Source organism: Lactuca saligna, chromosome 8 (assembly GCF_052625555.1).
Source record: "Lactuca saligna cultivar CGN05327 chromosome 8, ASM5262555v1, whole genome shotgun sequence".
Lineage (NCBI taxonomy): Eukaryota > Viridiplantae > Streptophyta > Magnoliopsida > Asterales > Asteraceae > Lactuca > Lactuca saligna.
In genome coordinates this window covers 70,265,764-70,290,706 of record NC_136424.1, presented here as the reverse complement: position 1 = coordinate 70,290,706, position 24,943 = coordinate 70,265,764, and the positions used below count along the sequence as shown (strand labels likewise).

The window sequence follows — 24,943 nt, the reverse complement described above, 5'->3', positions numbered from 1 at the left end:
GAGAGTGCATGCCACACCATCACACCTTGCCCTTTCCCTTGGGATCCGATGTACCTGAAACCAATCCACAACATGTAAGTTAATGCTTAGTGAGTTCCCCAAAGTATACCGCACACACAATCCACGTAACACATATCATATTGGCTATAAAAGCTACATATACCACATAAGCCATGCATACATAAACCTGTAAGGATGTCGTGGGCTCCCCCCAAGGTCTTACACCATCATGCCATGGGCTACCCCACATGGTCTTTTCCTGGGAATGCCATGGGCTACCCCACATGGTCTTACATCCAACTGCCACGGGCTCTCCTCGGGGTCTTTCATGCAATAACATACATAATCAATTTAGCATATCATATCTCAGAAGTGTCTAACATACTACATACACATACATAGGATGCTGTGGGCTCCCCCAGGGTCTTATACCATCGTGCCATGGTCTACCCCACATGGACTTTACCTGGGAATGCCATGGGCTACCCCACGTGGTCTTATATCCAACTGCCATGGGCTCCCCTGGGTCTTCCATGCAATATCATACAATCACTAGCATACCACTTAGCACAAAGCTAACTATCATACCACACATCTCTACAAACGCTAGTGTACCGTATAACATAAAATGGGTCAGCCTTGGTGCCTTGGATCCATTGGTAAGGTGAGAAGACTCACCTCTCTCAAATGCTGAAACTGACAATGCTAGAACCAGATATGTCCCACGTGTTGCTCCAACTCAACTGTCTGTAAGCATCATAAGATAGACTTGTCAAATTCCCATGATTACCCTCAAGGTCAACCCTGGTCAACATTGGTCAAAGTCAAAGTCAACTACCAAATTCTACTGTCCATGTTGACCTCAACTCGTCGAGTGCATCTAGCGACTCATCGAGTTCCTACCGAGTCCAGACAACCTAATAAAACCCTAGCCAACTCGTTGAGTTATTTCATCAAATAGACGATTTATTTGATATTTAGAAGGCAGGGAAACCCGATTCGACTCGTCGAGTTCCTAGAGCAACTCGTCGAGTCCCCTTTCCTGTTTGCTTGTTATGATGATACAACGAATCCAGGGACTCCAGGGGCTTAGATCTGAAGCCCTAAGGTGTCTAGAAGGCTAAAGGTTCCAACTTTACCCTCTAGAACCGTTCCAAATTCTCTAAGGCCCTTATCAAAGATTAGAAAGCTCCAAAGGTTTGCCATATGGTCCAAAACCCTAGGGATCTGAAATCCCTCCTTTCCAGAAAGGTTTTAGTCCTTAAAACATTCCGAAGATGGAGGCTTTATGGACATGCATGTAAAATGCATGTCCATAGGTCAAAATGGCCAATAAGAGGGAAATATTCCCTAAAACCCTTGCATGGTGTCCTTACTCAACCAAAGGCCAGATTTAGCCCACCTTGGGACCATTTTTCTATGGAGATTCATAAAGTTGCAAACTTTATGAACCTCATGCATGCAATCAACAAGAAGGATAGGAAATGAAGAGTAAAATCAAGATCTAGCCATATTCTATGATAAAAATTGAGTCTTAAAAACATACAACAGTCCACAAGATGGTCAAACTCAAGGATGGGTGCTTGATTGGTTGGATCTTCTCACTATCTCATTCTTCTTAAGATTCAATGGTCAAACAAAAATTACCAATTGATGTTTCAAAGCCTTAGTTATATGGTCGATGGGAATCAATTTCGAAGGGTTGGTTGTGTAACAATGTAAAATTTCCAATTTAATTTTTCATTTTCAAACCATAAAATGTATAACATATCAAAGTCTCAAATCCATAACAACAGTGTTTTCAAAACAAATCCCAAGATCTCTCTAACATGAACTCCATCGGTGTGGGTGTGTACAAGTCAAGCCTTCGCCTTCCCACGGTCCTCGCTGGTACCTGAGACATCAAACACAACAACTGTAAGCATAAATACTTTGTGAGTTCCCCAAAATACCACATATCACAAATACGCCACTCAAGGCTAAACCCGACCCTCCGGTCAAGATGTCTTGGCGGGACCCTCTAGTCCCGCAGCTCGTTGGACCCTCCGGTCCAGTCATAGCTCGTTGGGCCCTCCGGCCCGGTCAGAATCGTTGGACCCTCCGACCCGATCTATATAACCATATAGCATACAAATAATACATAGCACGGAATCTCTAAGACAACACATAAACTCATACATAGCACATGAGACCCTCTGGTCAACTCGAAATACCTACTCAAGGTAATGTGTAGTGAGAAGACTCATCTCATGTATCTCGGTAACTCGTAAATATCGTAACTACTAGTGCTCGATCTCCCGAGCTATCGTCCTCCTACAACACAAACATATCTCTACTGAATACCACCTTGACCCAGGCTGACTAACACTACGAAGTCAAACTAGTCAACTTTGGTCAACAGTCAACGGTCAACGATTGACCCGACTCACCGAGTCTGGCGTGGACTCGCCGAGTCCCTACGGGAACCCGATCTCTCTGAATCTCTTCCAACTCACCGAGTCACTCACCCGACTCGGTTACTCAGCCCCTGGTTCGCAATCACCGAACAACCCGCACCAACTCGCCGAGTCTGGGAGTGGACTCGGCGAGTGCATTCCATGCACAACCCCAAACGACATTCTGAGGTCAGATCCACTCTACTAACTCATAGATCCAGTCCCCTTAAGCTTATTGACCACGTAAAGTCCAAGTCTTGTTGCTCATTAAGCATCAAATAGCTCATTAATGGTGTTTTAGCCTCAAATACATTGATCCCAACCCAAAACCTCCATGGATGCACATAAAGCTTGGGCAAAGAGATGCTCTGGACCTCTATGGGTCCAGATTCAGAGCCATAACTTGCCAAGGGACCATGAGGATACTAGATCTAGCCACAAATGGGTTCAAAAGCCCTAAATCTATATGAACATCACAATACAAAGAAGAATTCGAAATGGTACCTCAGTTGCGATGTCCTGGACCTCAGTTCTTCAAGAATCCACCCCTCTCTTGCTTCCTCTTGGCTAGATCTCTTCTTCCCTTGCTAGACAATAACTCCAAGATCAACAATGGCTCCTTCCCTTACTTGAATCACTCAAATGCTCTAGGATCTCACTCTGGGGACTGATGAGTGCAAATGACGGCCATAAGGCCCTTTAAATAGGCCTCAAACCCGAGAAATTAGGGTTTCATTAAACAGCGCAGACTCGCCGAGTCCACCAAGGCGACTCGCCGAGTCCGGGCATCAATTCGGGTGAAAAATCGCGTCTCAACTCGGCGAGTCTACGCACCAACTCGCCGAGTCCTTCCACAAAACTCAAAATAAAAAGAATAATTAATATACCTGAAATTCTGGATGTTACAATTCTCCCCCACTAGAATCCGACTTCGCCCTCGAAGTCTCATTCCTAAAATAGCTCTGGGTGCTGCTCCCGCATCTCACGCTCCGGTTCCCAGGTCAACTCGGATCCCTTCCGATGTTGCCACTGAACCTGTACCAGAGGCACTTCCTTGTTCCTCATAACCTTGATCTTCCGATCCACAATCGCAACTGGTCTCTCCGTGTAGTTCAGGCTCGTATCCACCTGAATGTCCTCTAACGGCACGACTGCCGACTCGTTGGCAATACATTTCCTCAACTGCGAGACATGAAAGGTATCATGGATCTGCCCCAACTCAGCAGGTAGTTCCAACCGGTAGGCTACCATGCCTACCCTAACAATTACCCTGAAGGGTCCAATATACCAGGGTCCCAACTTGCCCCTCTTCCTGAATCGTATCACTCCTTTCCAAGGAGAGACCTTTAGGAGCACAAGGTCACCAACCTGAAACTCGAGCTCGGACTGACGCCTGTCCGCATAACTCTTCTGGAGACTCTGCGTGGTCAACAAACTCTGCCTGACCTGCTGAATCTGCTCGGTCGTCTGGAGTACAATCTCCGTGCTACCCATCACCCGCTACCCCACCTCTCCCCAACAGAGGGGGGTGCGACACCTCCGCCCATACAACAGCTCAAAGGGTGGCATACCAATGCTCGAATGATGGCTGTTCTTGTACGAAAACTCTGCTAAAGGTAGATAGGTGTCCCAGCTCCCTCCAAAATCCAAAACACATGCTCGGAGCATATCCTCAAGCATCTGAATCGTTCGCTTGCTTGATACCAACTTGTAACAACGTAAAATTTCCAATTTAATTTTTCATTTTCAAACCACAAAATGTATAACATATCAAAGTCTCAAATCCATAACAACAGTGTTTTCAAAACAAATCCCAAGATCTCTCTAACATGAACTCCATCGGTGTGGGTGTGTACAAGTCAAGCCTTCGCCTTCCCATTGTCCTCGCTGGTACCTGTGACATCAAACACAACAACTGTAAGCATAAATGCTTAGTGAGTTCCCCAAAATACCACATATCACAAATACGCCACTCAAGGCTAAACCCGACCCTCCGGTCAAGATGTCTTGGCGGGACCCTCCAATCCCGCAGCTCGTTGGACCCTCCGGTCCAGTCATAGCTCGTTGGGCCCTCCGGCCCGGTCAGAATCGTTGGACCCTCCGGCCCGGTCTATATAACGATACAACATACAAATAATACATAGCACGAAATCTCTAAGACAACACATAAACTCATACATAGCACATGAGACCCTCTGGTCAACTCGAAATACCTACTCAAGGTAATGTGCAGTGAGAAGACTCACCTCACGTATCTCGGTAACTCGTAAATCTCATAACTACTAGTGCTCGATCTCCCGAGCTATCGTCCTCCTACAACACAAGCATATCTATACTTAATACCACCTTGACCCAGGCTGACTAACACTACGAAGTCAAACTAGTCAACTATGGTCAACGGTCAACGGTCAACGATTGACCCGACTCACCGAGTCTGGCGTGCACTCGCCGAGTCCCTACGGGAACCCGATCTCTCTGAATCTCTTCCAACTCACCGAGTCACTCACCCGACTCGGTTACTCAGCCCCTGGTTCGCAATCACCGAACAACCCGCACCAACTCGCCGAGTCTGGGAGTGGACTCGGCGAGTGCATTCCATGCACAACCCTAAACGACATTCTGAGGTCAGATCCACTCTACTAACTCATAGATCCAGTCCCCTTAAGCTTATTGACCACGTAAAGTCCAAGTCTTGTTGCTCATTAAGCATCAAATAGCTCATTAATGGTGTTTTAGCCTCAAATACATTGATCCCAACCCAAAACCTCCATGGATGCACATAAAGCTTGGGCAAAGAGATGCTCTGGACCTCTATGGGTCCAGATTCAGAGCCATAACTTGCCAAGGGACCATGAGGATACTAGATCTAGCCACAAATGGGTTCAAAAGCCCTAAATCTATATGAACATCACAATACAAAGAAGAATTCGAAATGGTACCTCAGTTGCGATGTCCTGGACCTCAGTTCTTCAAGAATCCACCCCTCTCTTGCTTCCTCTTGGCTAGATCTCTTCTTCCCTTGCTAGACAATAACTCCAAGATCAACAATGGCTCCTTCCCTTACTTGAATCACTCAAATGCTCTAGGATCTCACTCTGGGGACTGATGAGTGAAAATGACGGCCATAAGGCCCTTTAAATAGGCCTCAAACCCGAGAAATTAGGGTTTCATTAAACAGCGCAGACTCGCCGAGTCCACCAAGGCGACTCGCCGAGTCCGGGCATCAATTCGGGTGAAAAATCGCGTCTCAACTCGGCGAGTCTACGCACCAACTCGCCGAGTCCTTCCACATAACTCAAAATAAAAAGAATAATTTGTAAGGTCAAACCTTGAAATATGATTATGTTTAAAACAAAATCAGCATCAGCACATGTTTCAGCATCAGCATCAACGTATAACTGCTCAGTTTATATTAGTTTAGTTTATTCAGTGCATTGTAACAAATCATGTATTTATTCTGTTTCCTTAGTTATCTTGATTAGCATATTCCTGAATTGTAGGGATTGTCTAGAATAACAGTATATATATTATCTTGTACAGGTTTGTGAATGCACGCGCTTTTCACAAACCCTAATCGTCGCTTTGTGCACACGATAATCTCTTTGTGAGATTATCTTTCTTAGTTAAAGTTTTTCTTTGTGAATTTCTCTTGTTCTTATTTATCGTCTTTGTTTGATATATCGATTGATCTAAAGGCCTCTTCAATTGGTATCAGAGCAGGTTTCTTTTATCAAACAAATGGCTTCATCTTCTTCTTCATCAAACTCATCAAATCATCCTTCTGCTAAAATCCCTCCTTTCGATGAAACAAACTTTGCTATGTGGAAAATAAAGGCTCTATATGCCTTAGAGTCTGTTGATGAAGACATGCTGGACATCATTGAAAAAGGTCCTTATGTTCCGATGTATCAGCCTCTTAAAAATAATGTTCCTGATGGTACTATGAAGAAAACTCCCAAAGAAAACTGGACGGAAGATGACAAGAGAAAACATGGTCTAGATGTTCGTGCTCGTGCCGCAATCAGCTACTCTCTACCATATAACATCTTTGGGCTGGTTCAAAATTGCATCTCAGCAAAAGAGATGATGGATACTCTGACTGTATCTTTTGAAGGAACTGAAGAAGTCAAGGCTACTCAAATAAATGATCTTAATCGAAGGTATGAACATTTTTTTGCTAAGAAAAGTGAAACCTTGACTCAAAATTTTAACAGATTCAATACTCTTGTTAATGATCTTCGGAGACTAGATCAGTTGAAGCATAGAACTGTTCTAGTGCAAAAGTTTTTGGATTCTCTGGGTGCAGGTTGGGAGAATCATGTTGATGTGCTGAAAAACAGTGAGAAGATCAACTCTATGGATTTACAAAGTCTCTATGGAAATCTTCGATACTATGAAGAATCCAAGCTTCAAAGAAAGGAACTGATGAAAGATTCTCAGCGTGAATCCTCTGTAGCCTTGTTCTCCAACAAAAAGTTGGTGTCAGATTCAGACTCTGAAAGTGATTCAGATACCGATTCATATAAAACTGACACTGATGATCTTGAAAAAGTTGTGGCAAGTGCAGCCTTGATTGTGAAGACCTTTGAAAAATCAGGTCGAAACTTCTCAAAGTTTCAAAAGAAGATGGGTGGAGAGTTCTCAAAAGGGTCAGGAGCTGATAAAAGGCATGGTGCTGATAAGAAAGAGAAGGCTCAGTGCTTTAACTGTGGGAGCACTGATCACTTTGCAAAGGATTGTAAACAAAAGAAACTAGGCTCAGATGAATACTGGAAGCAGAAGTACAACAAGCTGATTGAGAAGCTAAAAGCTGAAAACTTGGAACATAAAGTGCTTGTAGCTGAAGAAGAAAAATAGAAAACTGATGAAGAGTCATCAGATGATGAAGTCAAGTGTCTAATGGTCAAAATGGAGGACCCAACTATTTCTGATAAAGACAAAAGTACTTTTGACACTGATATGTCTAATGCTGAAAATTCCAGGAAGCACAACATTGACTCTTCTTCAATGTACCAGGTTAAAAAACTTTGTTTCCTATTCAATGAATGAAAAAAATCAAAATGTTTGAGTATTCGGGTGTCATTAATTCTAAGAAGAATCAAACCATAAGAAATTTGCAAAATCAAATTGATCTTCTTGAAACTGATATTTCCATGAAAAATAGTATTATTGAGTCCACTCAGGAAAATCTTAGAATTACTAGTTTGTCAAATTCATCTTTGTCTGCTGAAATTGATGATGTTAAAAATGTTTTGATCAAAGAACAAACTGTGCTTCACACTTGGGCAAAATCTCATAAAAATGCTAATTATATTATTTCAGCTCAAATTCCGCATTCTTGTGAGAAAATTCTTGGGGGTAATTTTGCAGAAGCTGAAAAAGTTTTTAAAACACAAGAAAAGGGATCTGAGGTCTATTCCATGAATGAGATGAAAAACAATTTCAAAAATAAGTTTGTCAGTAACTCTTTTATTAATCAAAGTTTAATGGATGAATATTGCATTACTAATTCTGATGGTATCACTGAGTGTAATGTTGAAATTATCGGAATTGATCCTACCTCTTATCCTGCACATCTTGTTAGACCAATCCCTCTAATTGAGAATATTATTGCTTTTCCTATCTCAAATGGAGTGTTTCATGCTGTTCATGAACAACTCAAGCACTTCCCTGATTGCAATCTATCTGTGAATGAGTCAAAATCAGATACTGATAGTTTATCACCTAACACTGATCAAACTCCTCCTGATACTGTATTCAGTCATGACTCAATGATAAGCAAAAGGACTCAAAGCTCTCTTGGTGAATCTTACATGTCAAAATGTGTTAAATCAAAAAATTTGCTCACCAAGAAGAACTTTGGTACTAGAGTTTGTTACAGATGTGGTAATTCCTCTCACAAGATCAGTGAATGTTCTTTTGATAAATCATCCTCAAGAGCTGAAAATATTAAAGTTAGAAATGAAAAATGGACTCTTAAGTCAAACTCTTTAAACTGTCTTCCTAAGGAGTGTTATAACCTATTATCAAATAACTTTGTGAATGACCCATCTTTGAATGGGTCAGTGTGTTCTAACTAGTTTCTCAGTACTGCAGGGTTAGAAGCATCTTTGGTATTTAGATAGTGGTTGCTCAAGGCATATGACGGGATCAAAGTCTCTCCTGGAAGATTATGTTAAGAAAACTAGTCATGTAGTTACTTATGGAGACAATGGAAAGGGGTTCACTAAGGGATATGGAAACATCAAATGCAATAACGTGGTTTTTCAAAACGTTTCATATGTAAAGGGTCTCAAACACAACCTCATTTCTATCAGTCAGTTGTGTGATGCTGACTATGAAGTTCACTTTACAAAGAAGGAAGGAAGAGTTGTAAACACTGACAAGAACATCGTACTCTCAGCAAGTAGAAAAGATGATATATATGTTCTTGACATGTTCTCAAGTGACAAGGCACTGATGCAATGCTTCTTTACAAAGTCTCAGACGAATCTTAGCTGGATTTGGCACAAAAGGTTTTCTCATCTGAACTTCAAGAATCTATCCAAGATATCCAATCAAGACCTAGTTAGAGGGCTCCCAAAATTCAGCGTTGTGAAAGACAAGATGTGCTCAGCTTGTGAACAAGGAAAACAAACCAAGTCCTCTTTCAAACCCAAGTCATGTTTAAGTATATCAGTCCCTCTTTATCTACTCCACATGGACCTGTTTGGACCTATTCCTGTTTGTTCACTAGGTGGAAATAAGTATACTCTAGTGGTCGTTGATGAGTTCACTTGATTTACTTGGGTAGCTTTCTTGAAGAAGAAAAGTCATGTTGCATAGGAAATTATCTCACTAATTTGTAAAAATGAGACACTGACAGGTCTCAAAGTTAAGCAACTAAGAAGTGATCATGGTACTGAGTTCCAAAACTCAACTCTTGAAGAATTTTGTGACAATAAAGGAATTGGACAAAACTTCTCAGCTCCTCGTACTCCTCAGCAAAATGGTGTTGCTGAATGAAGGAATAGAACACTGATTGAGGCAGGAAGAACCTTGATGATCCATGCTGGTCTTCATATGTCTTTTTGGGTTGAAGCTGTCAATACTTAGAATCGATCTCTAATTCACAGGATTCACAAGAAGACTCCATATGAAATGCTGAAAGATCGAAAACCAGATGTATCCTTTTTTCATGTGTTCGGATGCATTTGTTATATTCTAAATCAGCGTGACCCAAGATCCAAGTTTGAACCTAAGGCTGATAAAGGTATTTTTGTTGGGTACTCTTCTATTTCAAAGGCTTTTCGTGTTTTTCATGTGAATAGGCAATGTGTTGAAGAATCCATTCATGTGAAGTTTGATGAGGAATCATACACTGATGAAAAAGTCACTCATTCTCCTTCTATCTTTCAAGAGCTTCTCTCTTGTCTATTCGATAAAGCACCTTCTGCAGAAGATAAGACTGATTCCTCTGATCATATCATTCCAGTTCCATGCTCCTTGAATCAAGATATTGCAGCCACATCAACAGATAATTCATTAAGTGCTGATGAAACCCTTGAAGCTGAATATTCTCCTGAAACTGACAATGTGTCAGTGTATATCTCTCCTGAATCAGCATCTGTCATTGAACATCGAGATCATCCTGTTGATCGAATTATAGGGAATATTCATGATGGTGTCCGAACCAGATCTAGTGCACTTAATAATTTTTGCATGTATGTTAACTTTGTTTCAATGATCTTACCTGATAAAGTACACACAGCTCTTCAAGATGCTGATTGGATCAAAGCCATGCAAGAAGAACTGAATGAGTTTGAAAGGCACAAAGTTTGGACTCTTGTCCCAAGACCATCCGGGAAAACTATCACTGGAACTCGTTGGGTCTATCGTAACAAGGTTGATAAAGATGGAATCATCACCCACAACAAGGCAAGGCTTGTAGCTCAAGGGTTTACTCAAATTGAATCCATCGACTACGGGGAAACTTTTGCTCCGGTTGCTCGCATTGAAGCTATCAGACTGTTTCTCGCATACGCATCCTACATGAACTTCATTGTCTATCAGATGGATGTGAAAACAGCATTCCTACATGGTGTGTTAGAAGAAGAAGTATTCCTAAATCAGCCCCCAGGCTTTGTGGACAAAGATCATCCTGATTATGTGTACCGGTTAGACAAAGCTGTTTATGGACTGAAACAAGCTCCCAGGGCTTGGTATGAGATGCTGACATCGTATCTGCTTGAAAATGGATACAGACGAGGAGCAATCAACAATACTCTCTTCATCAAAAACAAAGGATCAGACATGGTTCTTGTTCAAATTTATGTCGATGACATTACTTTTGGCTTTCCAAATGAGACACTGAGCAAGGAATTTGCAGAGATCATGTCTCAAAGGTTCGAAATGAGCATGATGGGGAAGATGACCTTTTTCTTAGGTCTTGAAGTTTAGCAACAAAAGACATGTATTTCCATTTGTCAAAGTAAATATATATCTGACCTGCTTGTTAAGTATTCTCTCAGTGACTGCAAACCAGCCTCTACTCCAGTGTCTAAAACTGATAAGATACATACTGATCCAACTGGAACTGATGTAAATCACTCTCTGTATCGAGGAATGATTGGATCCCTCTTATATCTCACAACAAGTCGTCCTGATATTATGTTTGGAACCATTCTCTGTGCTCGATTCCAAGCTAATCCAAAAGAATCTCACCTCATGGCTGTCAAACGTATCTTTCGATACTTGAAGGGAACTCAAAACCTTGCTCTGTGGTATCCTCGTGACTCAACATTTGAACTTTATGGATACACTGACTCAGATTATGCTGGATGCAATTTAGACAAAAAGAGTACATCTGGTGGATGTCACTTCCTTGGCAATCGTCTCATCAGCTGGTCCAGCAAGAAACAAACATCAGTAGCCATCTCAACTGCAAAAGCTGAGTATGTTGCCGCTGGGAGATGTTGTGCTCAGCTCTTATGGATTCAAAATCAGCTTCTCGACTATGGGTTCAAGTTCTCAAAGACTCCCATATATTGTGACAACACCAGTGCCATTCAGATCACACAAAATCCTGTTCAGCACTCAAAGACAAAGCATATTGAAATCAGACATCACTTCATCAGAGATAATGTTGAAAAAGGAAAAGTTGTTCTTGAACATGTCAAGACTTCGGAGCAACTTGCTGATATCTTCACAAAGGCACTGGATTCTCAATCAACTGCTTACATTATCGGAGAACTGGGAATGATTTCCTTGTAATTAATTTTGACGTTTAATTGTGCTAATGTTTGATATTGTCTTATAAGCTGATGTACTTTGTGCTGATGATGACATACTGATGATATTTGCTACTGAGCACTTTGGTTTGATTTCTTATCTTGATCTCTTCTTCAAGTCTTCTAAACAAAAGTTGAATGATTCACTGTATTAAACCATACACTGATAACGACTTGAAACTCTTTGCCGATGGTTAGATCAAAACACCAAGATCTATCACACGCAACTACCCCTTCTCACCAATCTTACACTGATTCTGTGATTCAGTGTGCCAAAAGACATGCTGATGAGAGTCTAAAAATCTTTGCCGATGGTTAGATCAAAACACCAAGATCTATCACACGCAACTACCCCTTCTCCCCAATCTTACACTGATTCTGTGATTCAGTGTACCAAAACACACGCTGATGAGAGTCTAAAAATCTTTGCCGATGGTTAGACCAAAACACCAAGGTTCATCACACGCAACAATCCATTCTCTACCTTCCTCTTATTCAGTGTTTAATGATTCAGTAAGATAAACCACTCACTGATGAAGTCACCACACTGTGCTGATGGTTAGATAATGTAACTAGTATCTATCACACGCACCAATCTCCTTGCTACCCCGATTAAGCAAGTTGTACCTTGAATTGATGGAGAAATATTCTCAGCACGTAACTTTTGTGACACTGAGCTCAGCACTTCTGCAAACTCTGATTGACGTTTCACCTTCAGTCAACGGCTCTTTTATCCAACGGCTATTTTCTACTCTGACAGATTGTTACGATGCGCCGTTATTTTTAATGAAGATAATTATTACCTTTTTTTAAACCTCTTTTCATTCCATATTTAAACCTCTTTCTCCCTTTGTTTAATTTTTCCTTCCAAAACCTTTCTCAAAAACCCTAGAATTCTCAAATACTCTCAAATGGCGGCATCTCTGTTCACATACTCCTCAACCTCTCGAAGAGTCGTTCCTGCCCCAAACTCTCCTCCACTTCCAATTCACATCAAGACAACCAATGTCGTATTCAACCCTGACATTCCAGAGGTTCATCGAGGTCTTGGATTCGATGATTTCGTCAATTTCTTGGCTTCTTGCCGCCTCCGATATGCAATCAGTGATGTACCGTCCGAGTTCTTCCCTGAACAAGTATGTGAGTTTTACTATACTGCAATAGTTAATGAAGAAAACAATGCCATCATCGGAACCATTGGTCATGGCAGACACTCTGTCTTCATCACCGCAGAACTTCTCAGTGCTGCTTTAAGGTTACCACTTTTCGAACCTTTTTCTGAACCTCCAACTATTGAAAGATGTAAACGAATGTTTGATCAACTGGGATATGATCATTCAAAGGCTGGTACTCAATCAGCTCTTATTCTGCGTCAGTGCATGACCCCAGGCTGGAAGTTTTTCACTGGTGCTTTATGCAAGTGTGTAGGCCACAAGTCTCGCAGTGGTGATCAATTGAGCATTTATGAGCAACAATTCGTCTGCTCCCTTCTTCTCAACAAAAGATTAGATTATGGAGCACTATTCTTTGATCAGCTTGTTCAGCTTCTACGTGCAAATGTGCGTGCTGATCATGTTCCCTTTCCACGCTGGATTGCCCTAGTGTTCGACAAATTCTTCGCTGCTGACTACTTTTCTCACTCTGGGAATCCAATCCAATGCCCTCGAATGTCCGTTCGTATGTATCAGGATGATCCTTTGGATACTGACATTGGAATCTCTGATAGGATGAGAGAATGGATCGCCCATCCATACACTATGCCTTCTCTCTCCGCTGACACTGATGAAGGAGGTGCTGATGGTGATCGTTTGGATCATGCTGATCAAGAGGTGGAACATCATGATGGCGGTCATTTCTCCCCTCAACTTTCTCATCACCTCATCTCGGCCACTGGCAAAGCCTCCTCAGCACTACAGGATTCCATGCCTCTCAGGGGGAGCATCAGTCTCAGGGGGAGCATCCATCTCCAGCAGCTCACCACTTCTCTCCAAGGATGCAACTTAGCTCTCCAGTTGCTCCAGGTACCTCAACGGTTCAAATTCCTTCTTCAGCATTTTCTGAACTGATGTCACTGACTCGGGACATGAGTCAGCGTCTGCTTCGTATTGAGGCTGATGTTCAACAAATCAAGGAGGTTCTCTTACTTACTCCTCCCTCTAGTCCCAAATCTAATGATGTTCAAAAAGGGGGAGATACTGATGATCATGCTGATGGTGAACCAAATGCTCATGCTGATGGTGAACCAAATGAGAAAGACACAGAACCTGGTGACAACACTATCTTTCAGCATGAATCACCCAACCCCATTCCTGAATCTGATTCTGCAGGGCATAATAGTCCAGCAACTACTGAAAAATTGTTTGACGACAGTGAGCATGATGATGAACATGAATCTGATTCTGCGGGGCATAATAGTCCAGCAGCTACTGAAAATTTGTTTGAAGACAGTGAGCATGATGAACCTGATGATGAATGTCAAATTCTTGACATGAACTTCATTGATCCTCTCATTCCAGTTCAGCAAGAAAGCTTAGATGACCTTGAAGAATCTCTTCTGATATTAGCCGATCCTATTGCTGATCCCATCATTCCGGTCCAAGGAGAGGATTCGGACATTGCCAGTGAAGAATCTCATCCGCTGTCTCGAAAGCGGAAAGTAGAAGATACTGACTTGGATCATTCTCAAATTGATACTTCTTCAACTGTGAAGAAACCAAAGTCCATTGTCAGTATTTCAAATCTTGCCTCTGAATGGAACATGTCCCCTGATCAAGTCAAGCAAATTCTTGATGAAGCCAATCGAGCTCAGCTTCTAAAGAACATTGCTCAAGCTGATGAATCTCTTATTCAGCACGAACTTCAGGCCAAGGGATCTTTTGAAGCTCAGATGCAGAAGTTCCTGGAATTTCAGTCCAAGGCTCAGTCTTCTCAACCTCCTCCTAGCTCTAGCAAGCCCAAGACTGACAGTGTTCTTGACCGGATTGATCGAAAGAGATTTGAAGATGTTTTTAATCGGCGAATGTGTGGAGATAAGATCATCAAAGTCAAAGCTTCTAAACCTCGAAACGAGAAAATCCTTACGTTGCTGATCACTCGTCAAGGTCCTCAGCACTCATATACTGAAGTTGTTAAGAGGGATGAGCTGATTAGATATGGGTATTCGGAATGGATGGAACTGCTCGATCTTGCATCCAAGCAAACCTCAGCTCACTCTTCAGAACTGACTTGTGCTCTTCATCTGCTGATCAAGAAAGTTCAGCGTTTGGATCTTGTTCCTAAAGAACGACCTCATCATCAAGGCCAAAGGTCGTTAGTTCCTAGATCTCGAAGAACCAAGTTTCATGTTGATGGTGAAGATGTATTGGTTCTAGACTTTGGTGCTGGTGCAATTAACAATTCACTTCCTCTAGGTGTTGATCCGGTTCAGCATCAATTCATCTCAGCTCCTGAACACGGGATGTTCTATCTAGACAAAAACAAGAGGATGTGCTTTCAACGAACTACTGAGATCCCAAAGGCTCCAATCACTCACCTTGTTGGCTTAAGGCAAATGTGCATGAGTCATCAAGACCTTTCTGGAGAATTTCACATTCTTATTGCCATGGAGCTGCTAAACAGAAGACAGGAATTGCTGGACAGTCCTTACTGGCCAGTTAAAATTGAAGCTGAAGCTGAGTATGAAGAATTTCTTTCCAGAGGTGTCTTTATTTAGTTTGTTTTGAACATCATCATATTGGGGGAGATTGTAAGGTCAAACCTTGAAATATGATTATGTTTAAAACAAAATCAGCATCAACACATGTTTCAGCATCAGCATCAGCGTATAACTGCTCAGTTTATATTAGTTTAGTTTATTCAATGCATTGTAACAAATCATATATTTATTCTGTTTCCTTAGTTATCTTGATTAGCATATCCCTGAATTGTAGGGATTGTCTAGAATAACAGTATATATATTATCTTGTACAGGTATGTGAATGCATGCGCTTTTCACAAACCCTAATCGTCGCTTTGTGCACACGATAATCTCTTTGTGAGATTATCTTTCTTAGTGAAAGTTTTTCTTCGTGAATTTCTCTTGTTCTTATTTATCGTCTTTGTTTGATATATCGATTGATCTAAAGGCCTCTTCATAATTAATATACCTGAAATTCCGGATGTTACAGTTGGTTGTTGATTTCAAAGGGTTGTGGAATCTAAAAGCGAAGAGTGGGCACTAAAAGTGAAGGGTAGATTTCGTTACATGTATCACGAATTGGGAAGAAGAAACCATGAAAGTTTCGAATTGGGTCCTTAAAATTTTGACGAAATGACACAAATGGTCCATCTTCGACATTGGTGTAAAAAGATAATGAAGAAGGCAAAATTTTTGCATTGAGTCCTTGGTGATTCGAAATGTTGGCAAAAATAATCCAACTTCGAAATTGGGGTAATAAAGTTGAGAAATTGAAGATTTTACAAGTTCAGTCACTGTAGGTAATGCGAAGTTACACTTTATGCCCAATTTCACAAATGGGAGAGTTTTTCGCATTTTAAGTTGTTTTTGGCGCAACGGGTCCGTGCAAAATTCAGAAAATGACATTTTTACCCGGATTTTGGAAAATCTTGCAACTCTCACCCAAAAGTTGAAAATTTTCATAAATAGGAATTTTTTCAAGGCTTTTTCGTGGTTGTTTTTCCTTGCAAGTTTTTCAGTGTTTCATTTTTGGCATACATCAAGGGGGAGTTATGTGCATATTATTACTTGGCCGCTTCTCACCCTTAATGGGTTTTATAATCATTTTTTGTTATAAAAGGGAGGGAATGAAAAGTTGGTATTCGAAGCTTCTCGGGTATTTCAGGTATTCATTTGCAGATTTGAAGACCGGTATCATTTCAAGGGGGTGTTTGGTCTTGATCGCGTGAGCTCGTTGGATATTGATGTCGGGACATCCAATCCTAACTTTGAGGGGGAGAATGTTAGGGTGCAAAGCCACACTTGGATGTGGAGTGTTAGTGCTTACCCTCTTGTATGTGTAAATGAGTTGAGTATTTTTTAGAAATAAGAAGTGAATGACTCCTATTATATAAGATCTTGTATTGATAATTTGGAGAGCATTAGTTTTAGAGAGAGAATCATTACAAACCCATTTCTACTCTTTCTAACCAAACAGATGAGAGATTAAAAGATTTATTTACTCAATGTGTTCATGATTTGTATGATGATTCACTAGATCTTTCATATTCCACACATGTCATCATAATCATCACCACTACAATGACAATGACTTTAATGACACACATTTGCATGTCATCTGTGCCATTTTATGACATGCAATGTGTGTTATAAAAGGCAACTTTCTAATAGTGTGCTACCATATGTTATGTGGTAGAAAGTAAGTAATATGTAACTTATTACGCGAAATTATGTGATTATGTGAAATGCATATGATCTGTATGATGAATGAGTGTTGTAATTATTCACTAAGTCTTAGGCTTACAGTTGCTACTTTATTTTCTTAGTTATAGTTGCTACTTTATTTTCTTAGTTACAGGTCCTTCAAACTCGAAGGGCAAGGTGCAGAAATGATTGAGACATCTGGACATTCTCGGAGGGGCATGACATCTAGTTTATTCATTCTATGTTACGATATGGTTTTTCAAAACAATACTTAGCTTCCGTATTTTTACTATGATTATGTTGATGTAACGTGAAAAGATAAATTTATGATTTATTAATGATTATGAATAAAATTTAATTTTTTTAGGGTTGATTTGTGGGATGTGACAGTATATATATATATATATATATATATATATATATATATATATATATATATATATATATATATATATATATATATATATATATATATATATATATATATATAATATGCTTCTTTTTGAAAATGAAATAAATAATGGTTTCAAGATATATAATATAATTATACGAAAATGAGTTCCTTTTGACTTGTTATACAGAATGCATCAAAATTTTACCAAAATTATAACATATTTATTTAATTTCGAACATCAAAAAGAGATCAAGATAAAATACACATAATATTTTTTAATTGAATTAACCTATTTTAAATAAAATACACATGTTATTTTGTCGGTTTCAAGAAAAGAGGGAAAAAAACTAAGTATAACATTTTTTTTTTCCAAACGACAATGACATCAATTTAAATGTAAAAATATTAAAGTGTTCTTTGTTTTTTTTTTTTTTTAAAAAACTCTTCACCTCTTACTACTACGCACAACAAATATATAACATTTTTCATCTGGCATCTTTTTCTTTATAGAATATGTTAAATATTGATACAAATCTTCTGCTGCATAGATGTTCATTCAATAAAACAAAAAACACGTAAGTGTATATCACACCAGAATAAACGTCTAAAAATACGCGTACATAATATGTGCGGGCCATATGTTGTCCCACACCCACATGACATGTAGCACGTAACACACAATCCCCTCACGGGACCTACCAATCAATAATCCACACATGGGTACTATCTCATTCACCCGACAAAAGGTTGGCCTCTAATCACATGCTATTTATCCTTTCAGTAGGAACGCAATCTGACGGTGCAGCTATGACTTCGTGTGACTATTAAGCTCGAATCACAGCCGTTGATGAGAGAGAAGGACCACACGTCGTCCAATAACCAAACTGTTGTGTTGTGACTCTTATCCCCACACTTTTAAATGATGATGTAAGCCTGCCACTCATCTCACCAACATCTTTAGCTGTGTTTGTCCCCTCACTTGCTCTTCTTTTCATCAAAAATCAAAACATTTATTTTTCCTTTTTTAACTATATAAACTTTGAAACTGTTTAAATGAAAGTGAAAACAATATATATATATATATATATATATATATATATATATATATATATATATATATATATATATATATATATATATATGAGAATCATTCTCAATCACTTATTTATTTTGCAACTTATTTATTTTGCAGTAAAAACCTTTACAGTGAAAATGAATAAAAATTACACATGTATTTCTAAAAATGCATTATTTTGAAAGGAGAGTGAAAGAAGATACAACCCAAACCCAATACAAGAATCCAAAGGTAAAAGTTTAGTTTCATAAGTTTCTCGTCTTTTCTACATTTTTTATGTTACTTTTGCACTATTCACTTGCACAATTCATAACCATTTTTTTTTTTTTTTATTAAAATATTAAAGAAAAAGCTTAGGTAGTTAACAAAGTGCGCGTGTAATATATGTGCGAGTGGACATAAACTTTCCCTGTCAAAGAGAGTTCATGCACAAATCCCAACCACAATCTTATATATAACACATCATCTTCAATTCGAAAGCCACTCACAAACTAACACCCTCCTGAAATCAAGAATCTTGCCTGAGATCATCGTACAGATAGATTTCAAGAACCGATCATCTAAACTTCGATATGGATCTCAATTACAAAGCAACCGAGCTAAGATTAGGGTTGCCTGGAACCAACGACTTGCCGGAAGTTAATACGACGACGACATCTTCCCTCACCAAGAGCACCAAAAGAAGTTCATCTGAGATGAGTCAAAATGAAACCGACGAATCAAGATCCTCCCCTCCGGCAAAGTAAGTCACATAAAAATTAATCATGTTATGCACCCAAAAATCTTATGTTTTTTACGTACCTAATTAGTGCATAAACTCATGTAAAGTTGTTTCAATAATTTCAGGGAACAAGTAGTCGGGTGGCCTCCTGTGAGATCTTACCGGAAAAACGTATTACATGGGAAGAAAGTGTTGCCAGAGATGGGCTCCACGATGTATGTGAAAGTGAGCATGGATGGAGCTCCATATTTGAGAAAAGTTGATCTAAAACTATACAAAAGCTATGGGGAGTTGATGAAGGGTTTAGAGGATATGTTTTTGTGCACAATAGGGTTGTACAATGAGAACGAAAGGTACGATGGATCAAAGCATGCAGCAACTTATGAAGACAAAGATGGAGACTGGATGCTAGTCGGAGATGTGCCATGGGAAATGTTCGTTACCTCTTGCAAAAGACTTAGAATCATGAAAGGGTATGAAGCTAGAGGGTTGGATTTATAGTTCTTATTAGTTTATACATTAATTCAACTCAGATATTTTTGATAAAAGAAATTGTAAAAAAATAGAGAAAGTTCATGTAAGTAATTGAGATTTTCTTGTGATTGAAAGTGTTCTATAAGTTTGAATCCCGTGTTTGGTATGATTACCGAATTACCCTGAATTAGTCACCTTTTAGCATCCGGGGTGTGAGTTTTATTTAATTTTGATTTGTAAAGGCTCAAGTTGTCTTTCATTTAGCACCTATCAATAGTATAAATACATGAAACATAATCATAATCTTGTTAACACAAGAAAATAAAAGATATATGTGGATCATAGATAAGGATAAATGATGTGAACAAATATAAAGTAGGGATTGTGATATGCTAAATCGATCCTTACCTCCTCTCAAGTTCGACCGTGGAGATCATGTATAACCTTTTGATCCGTTCCTAAGAAGTGATTGTGTTAAGCTATAGTCTTTAAAATTTATGTACAACTCATCAAATTTCATTTTTAATGATTCAAGATGAGTCACCTATGTGAGAAATAAATCTCTTCCTAGGGAAATATGGAGGGCACAATTCCTAATAGGTCTTGCAAAACCTTAATAATGTTCATGTCCAAAACAAACATAACTATGAATATGAATTGAACTATGTAATTATGTAATTATTGTAATGTAGAATATGTGAGAAGAACAGAAAAATAAGTATACATCTTTAGGGAATGTTCAAAAGTAACACCTATCTAAATTATGCAAGATTTAACTCCTAGATCTTATCTTGTTAGCTTGTAAATTTAGTGATCAATTTTCATTTATGTGAGGGATTGTTACAAAGATGGGTTTATCTATTATAGAAAAAACAGGATTTGCCTATTTTTGAAAGCAAAATTTCGGTTCATATCACTACTAGAAACTTGACCTTTAGCAACAGAATCAGCTACGGATTCTATCTGTAGCTAATCAACGACGACTTACCAAGGGATCAACGATGGAATGAATGAAAATTTTGACTAACATACTTTAGAGAGGCATTAACGAGGGATCATCGACTGACTGCTAATAATATCTAGACAAAAACATTTCATCGTTAATCTGTCTCAGATTAAAACCTTTAGCAAGGGAATAACGATGGATTGCTAAAAACGCTCGCAGAAAATTGACGCCTCGTTTTTTCATTCCCCACTTTTCTTCTTTTCTAGTTCCTTGGTTTATTTTCATTCCAACATATATCTTTCCCAAAGCCCTAATTGGCATTATGTCGACTCAAATCCCTCTCACATCCTCTTTGGCTTCCCTATCGATTCGTCTCCATTCCTCATTGACTCATCGTTTCCCCGCCAGCACCGTTCAATCCTCTATTGTCTCTTTAGATCTCTTAGTATATCTGCTCAGCCCCAACCGAAGAAGAAGGAGAGCTGACTCTCAAATCCGTTCGAGTCACGTTTCCGATCATGGCAACTAGGAAAAATCTGACCACAACTAATCACCTCCGTCATTTGGAGTCAATGGCGACTCGCCCATCGGGTGCCGGTAAGATTCCAAAGCTGAATGTCGTGATACTCGGTGAGTCTCTTGCATCCGAGGAGGACGATCTCGTATTTCCCGGTCAGGATTTCTCCCAACAGGTACACGTACCCTCTCCTCAAAAGGTATCATCCTCAAAATTGATCAATAATCTGCATATGTTGTTTCATTTCGTCGGAAAAATAGAGTCAGCGTCGAGTCAAATACATAAGTTCTTGCAAAAGGCGATACTCTAGTTTTGATTATTGAGAAAGGATTGATGGCTACATAAACATATAGATCTGTTATTTCAATGAGTATATAATTTGACCTAACAAGAACAAAGAGGACAAAATTCCTATTTTAATTTGAAGTCTTCTACTTTGGATTTTCAAAATACGAAGTGAACTTTAATCACAAGAAGGAAACATGACCTATTCGCTGTTCTTTTTAATAAACATTTTCATCATATAATCGATGATTTGGGGCACCATTTCAGTACTTGGAGTTGGAGATATACAACAGATCAATTGAAGATCCTGGTGGCTTTTGGTATGATATTGCGCATCAGAATTCTATTGGAAAGAGAAATGGGGTCAATAGGTTTACTCAGAGAATCTTGATGTTACAAATAGGAACATCAAAATTGAGGTAAACATTACTTTTTATCTTTCTGACATCTGCCTCTTTCATCTTGTATCACACACCTAATCAGCTATTGGCTATTCCTATCTATCTACTCGGTGGTTCAAGGGTGGCATCACCAACATCTCTTATAATTGCTTGGATAAAAACATAGAGTCTGGGAATTGCGATAAAATTACAGATGTTTGGGGCTAATTGCAAACATGGCCCTTCTCAGGCAGATGTTTGGGGAATTGAAGAAAACCCTAGTTATGGCCCTTCTCAGGAAGATGTTTAGGGCTAGTGTCGAGAAGGTCTTTCTAAAATTCCGTCTCTTCTCTCTTTTGTTTAATTTTATGTCCCTCTAATCGGATGATGAAACTATCTGTTCTTCCTGAATTTGGTTAATTTACAGGTGCAAGTGGAGAAAAAAACCTGGAAAGTTGATGTAAGTATCTCCCTTCTGAATTATTTGTTATTCCTGATTATGCAGAGGTACCTAACAAGATTGAAACATGGCTCTATTTCAGGCTGGAAGTAGAACTGTTGGTTTGGAACTGACGACTCTTTGAAGCACCCACCAGTGGAGCTAAACCCAAGTGATGCTGGGTTCCAGGATTAGTACATTGTTCAAGAAATCATTATAGAAATGGCAAAGAACAGACCAATTGACGTTAAAGGAAAGAAGGGTTTCAAAGGTTTGCAAACAAGTATTCTTATATATATATATATATATATATATATATATATATATATATATATATATATATATATATATATATATATATATATATATCTGTGTGTGTGTGACATCCGTCCTACCAATGTGCTCATGGTGTTTTATATATGCTGTATCAGTATTAGTACTCAATGAGGTTGATAAACTTTCAAGAGAAGCACAACACTCTCTAAGAAGAACAATTGAAAACTTCAGAGAAACTCAAACAAGCTAGTGAAACAGATCATCGTGCTGAAGTTAGTGTAAGTAATTGATTCCTTCTTAATTCTCATACACAAACACATCAAAAAAAGATTTACACTCCTTTCATGGTGATTGATTTTTGTTTTTGTTGGAATGTAGACTAGCAAAAAGATTATAGACAGCTTACACTCCTTTTGTTCTTCAAGCTGTTCTTCCTTCAAGGTAAATGTCCAATTAACATATGGAACTAAATTGAATTAACTTTGTGAATTAACATATTGTTATGGTTGTATTTGTAGTTATGCAGCCAGTGAAATCGATATAAGCTCAGACAAAAACTCATAACAACGTGCACTTCTTGTGGAATCTAGAAGGTGGGTGTTGTTCTTCCGTTTTTACCTTTTTATCGCCATGTCATCATTATTTTTATAAGTTCTTTCTTTGTGTTGTGTAGATAGGAGGTATTGTTATTGGACAATGAGATTGCGTTTAATGAGGCGATTATTGAGGAAAGAGAAATACAGAATCAAATTGGGGAAGTAAATGAGATTTTTAAAGATCTTGCTGTTTTGGTTCATGAACAAGGAGCCATGATTGGTAAGTAGCTTGGAAGTACATTATTAAAATGAAAAAAAACATAAGTGCAATGCTATATTAAGGAAAGTAAATTACATGATGTTTGTTTTTTCAGATGATATCGGGTCAAATATTGAGAATTCTCATGTTGCAACTGCACAAGCAAGAATCCAGCTTTCAGAAAGTATATTTATTGGTTAGTTTATGTTATTTGTTATTGTTTTGATGAGTGTTTTAATTTTAAATATCTTTCGTTTGATCCTATGCTGTGACAGCTCATCAAAGGTTACTGAAGTTGTTCATTCTCGTTGTCTTAATGTGCAAATAAGTGCACCAAAAGAAGACCAGGTCAGTATTAGGGATGAATAACTGATTGATTATACATAGGAATATTAATAGGGATTTATGCCGAACTTTGTTTTTTTATTCAGATTGTTAGGGTTCTGGAATTTATTGGCAAAAAGGAGTTTAAGGAGGGCTATATTGTCATTTGAGACATGTCGTGTCCAGCAGTTAAGATCAGTCTTGCACTTTTTCTTGTGGTTTCTTGTGTCCAACAGTTATGATTAGTTAAGACCTTCTCAGTGGTCCATAATGGTCTATACAAATGTTCGAAGATCAAATCCCAAAAGACAAATTTCTGAAGACTAATATGCAAACATGGTATTTTCTTTCACCAACATGTTTTTTTTATATATTTTTTGGTCGGAATCGGAATTCAATTCCATTCTATTCTTGTATTTAGTTTAGCTTCAAATGAGTAGACAATAATGTCCTTCATCAACAGAAAATCATGTTTCCAACAAATACCATGTCTTATTCCATTGCAGGAAAAAGTAAGTAGAACTTGGTTCGCCTAATTCCATGGGGTTTAACGGGAATCGGAATCCAATTCCATTATGGTCCATTCGGATGCAATGCAAGATATGAAGCAATAGGGAATATGTATGTGGAAACTCAAAATATGAGACAAAATTGAGATTATGGTACATTATACTTTGAAATAAAAATCAATAAATATTAAACTTTGATATTTGATGATTTTGATCATTTTGGTAAACATTGATATTTGATGTTTTTGGATGTTTTATTAAATTTTGATATTTGATTTTAGTATTTTAATATTAGTGTTTGATTTTGGATTGTATAGTTATATGATTCATTTGGTATTAATTTGTTATTGTTTAATTTGGGATTGTATAATTTTTTGATGTTTTTAGTATATTTTTGTTTTAGATTTGTAATAAAAAAATTAATACTATATATTTGCGAGGGATCAGCTACGGAAACAAAAAAAAAATCACATCTAAAATTTGCTAGTGATTAGCGACGGACATATGAGAAGACATATATAGAGGTTTGCAAGGGATTAGCGACGAAATATTTTTGTTGCTGATGTGCTGAATAAAGGTGGTAAGGGACCAATTTGCGATGGATATTCCGTTGCTAAAGTCGTCGCCAGGAAAAACAAGTCCGTCGCTACATCTCTAGCTAAGTCGTTAGCCACGTTATATTTGGCTATGGAGTAAGTCTGTCACAGATCCGTAGCAAAAGACC

At 38.6% G+C, this 24,943-nt stretch overlaps 1 protein-coding gene and 1 pseudogene across 1 annotated transcript; both read left to right on the top strand.

Moving 5' to 3' along the window:
• Positions 1-19,021: 19,021 nt before the first annotated feature.
• Positions 19,022-19,876, top strand: LOC145010798 (auxin-induced protein 22D-like). Its single transcript, XM_078969346.1, has 2 exons — positions 19,022-19,295; positions 19,400-19,876. The coding sequence occupies exons 1-2, from the start codon at positions 19,126-19,128 to the stop codon at positions 19,773-19,775; spliced, it is 546 nt and encodes a 181-aa protein (XP_078825472.1). The 5' UTR covers positions 19,022-19,125; the 3' UTR covers positions 19,776-19,876.
• Positions 19,877-22,537: 2,661 nt separating this feature from the next.
• Positions 22,538-23,880, top strand: LOC145009744 (syntaxin-21-like; annotated as a pseudogene).
• The last annotated feature ends 1,063 nt before the right edge of the window (positions 23,881-24,943 follow it).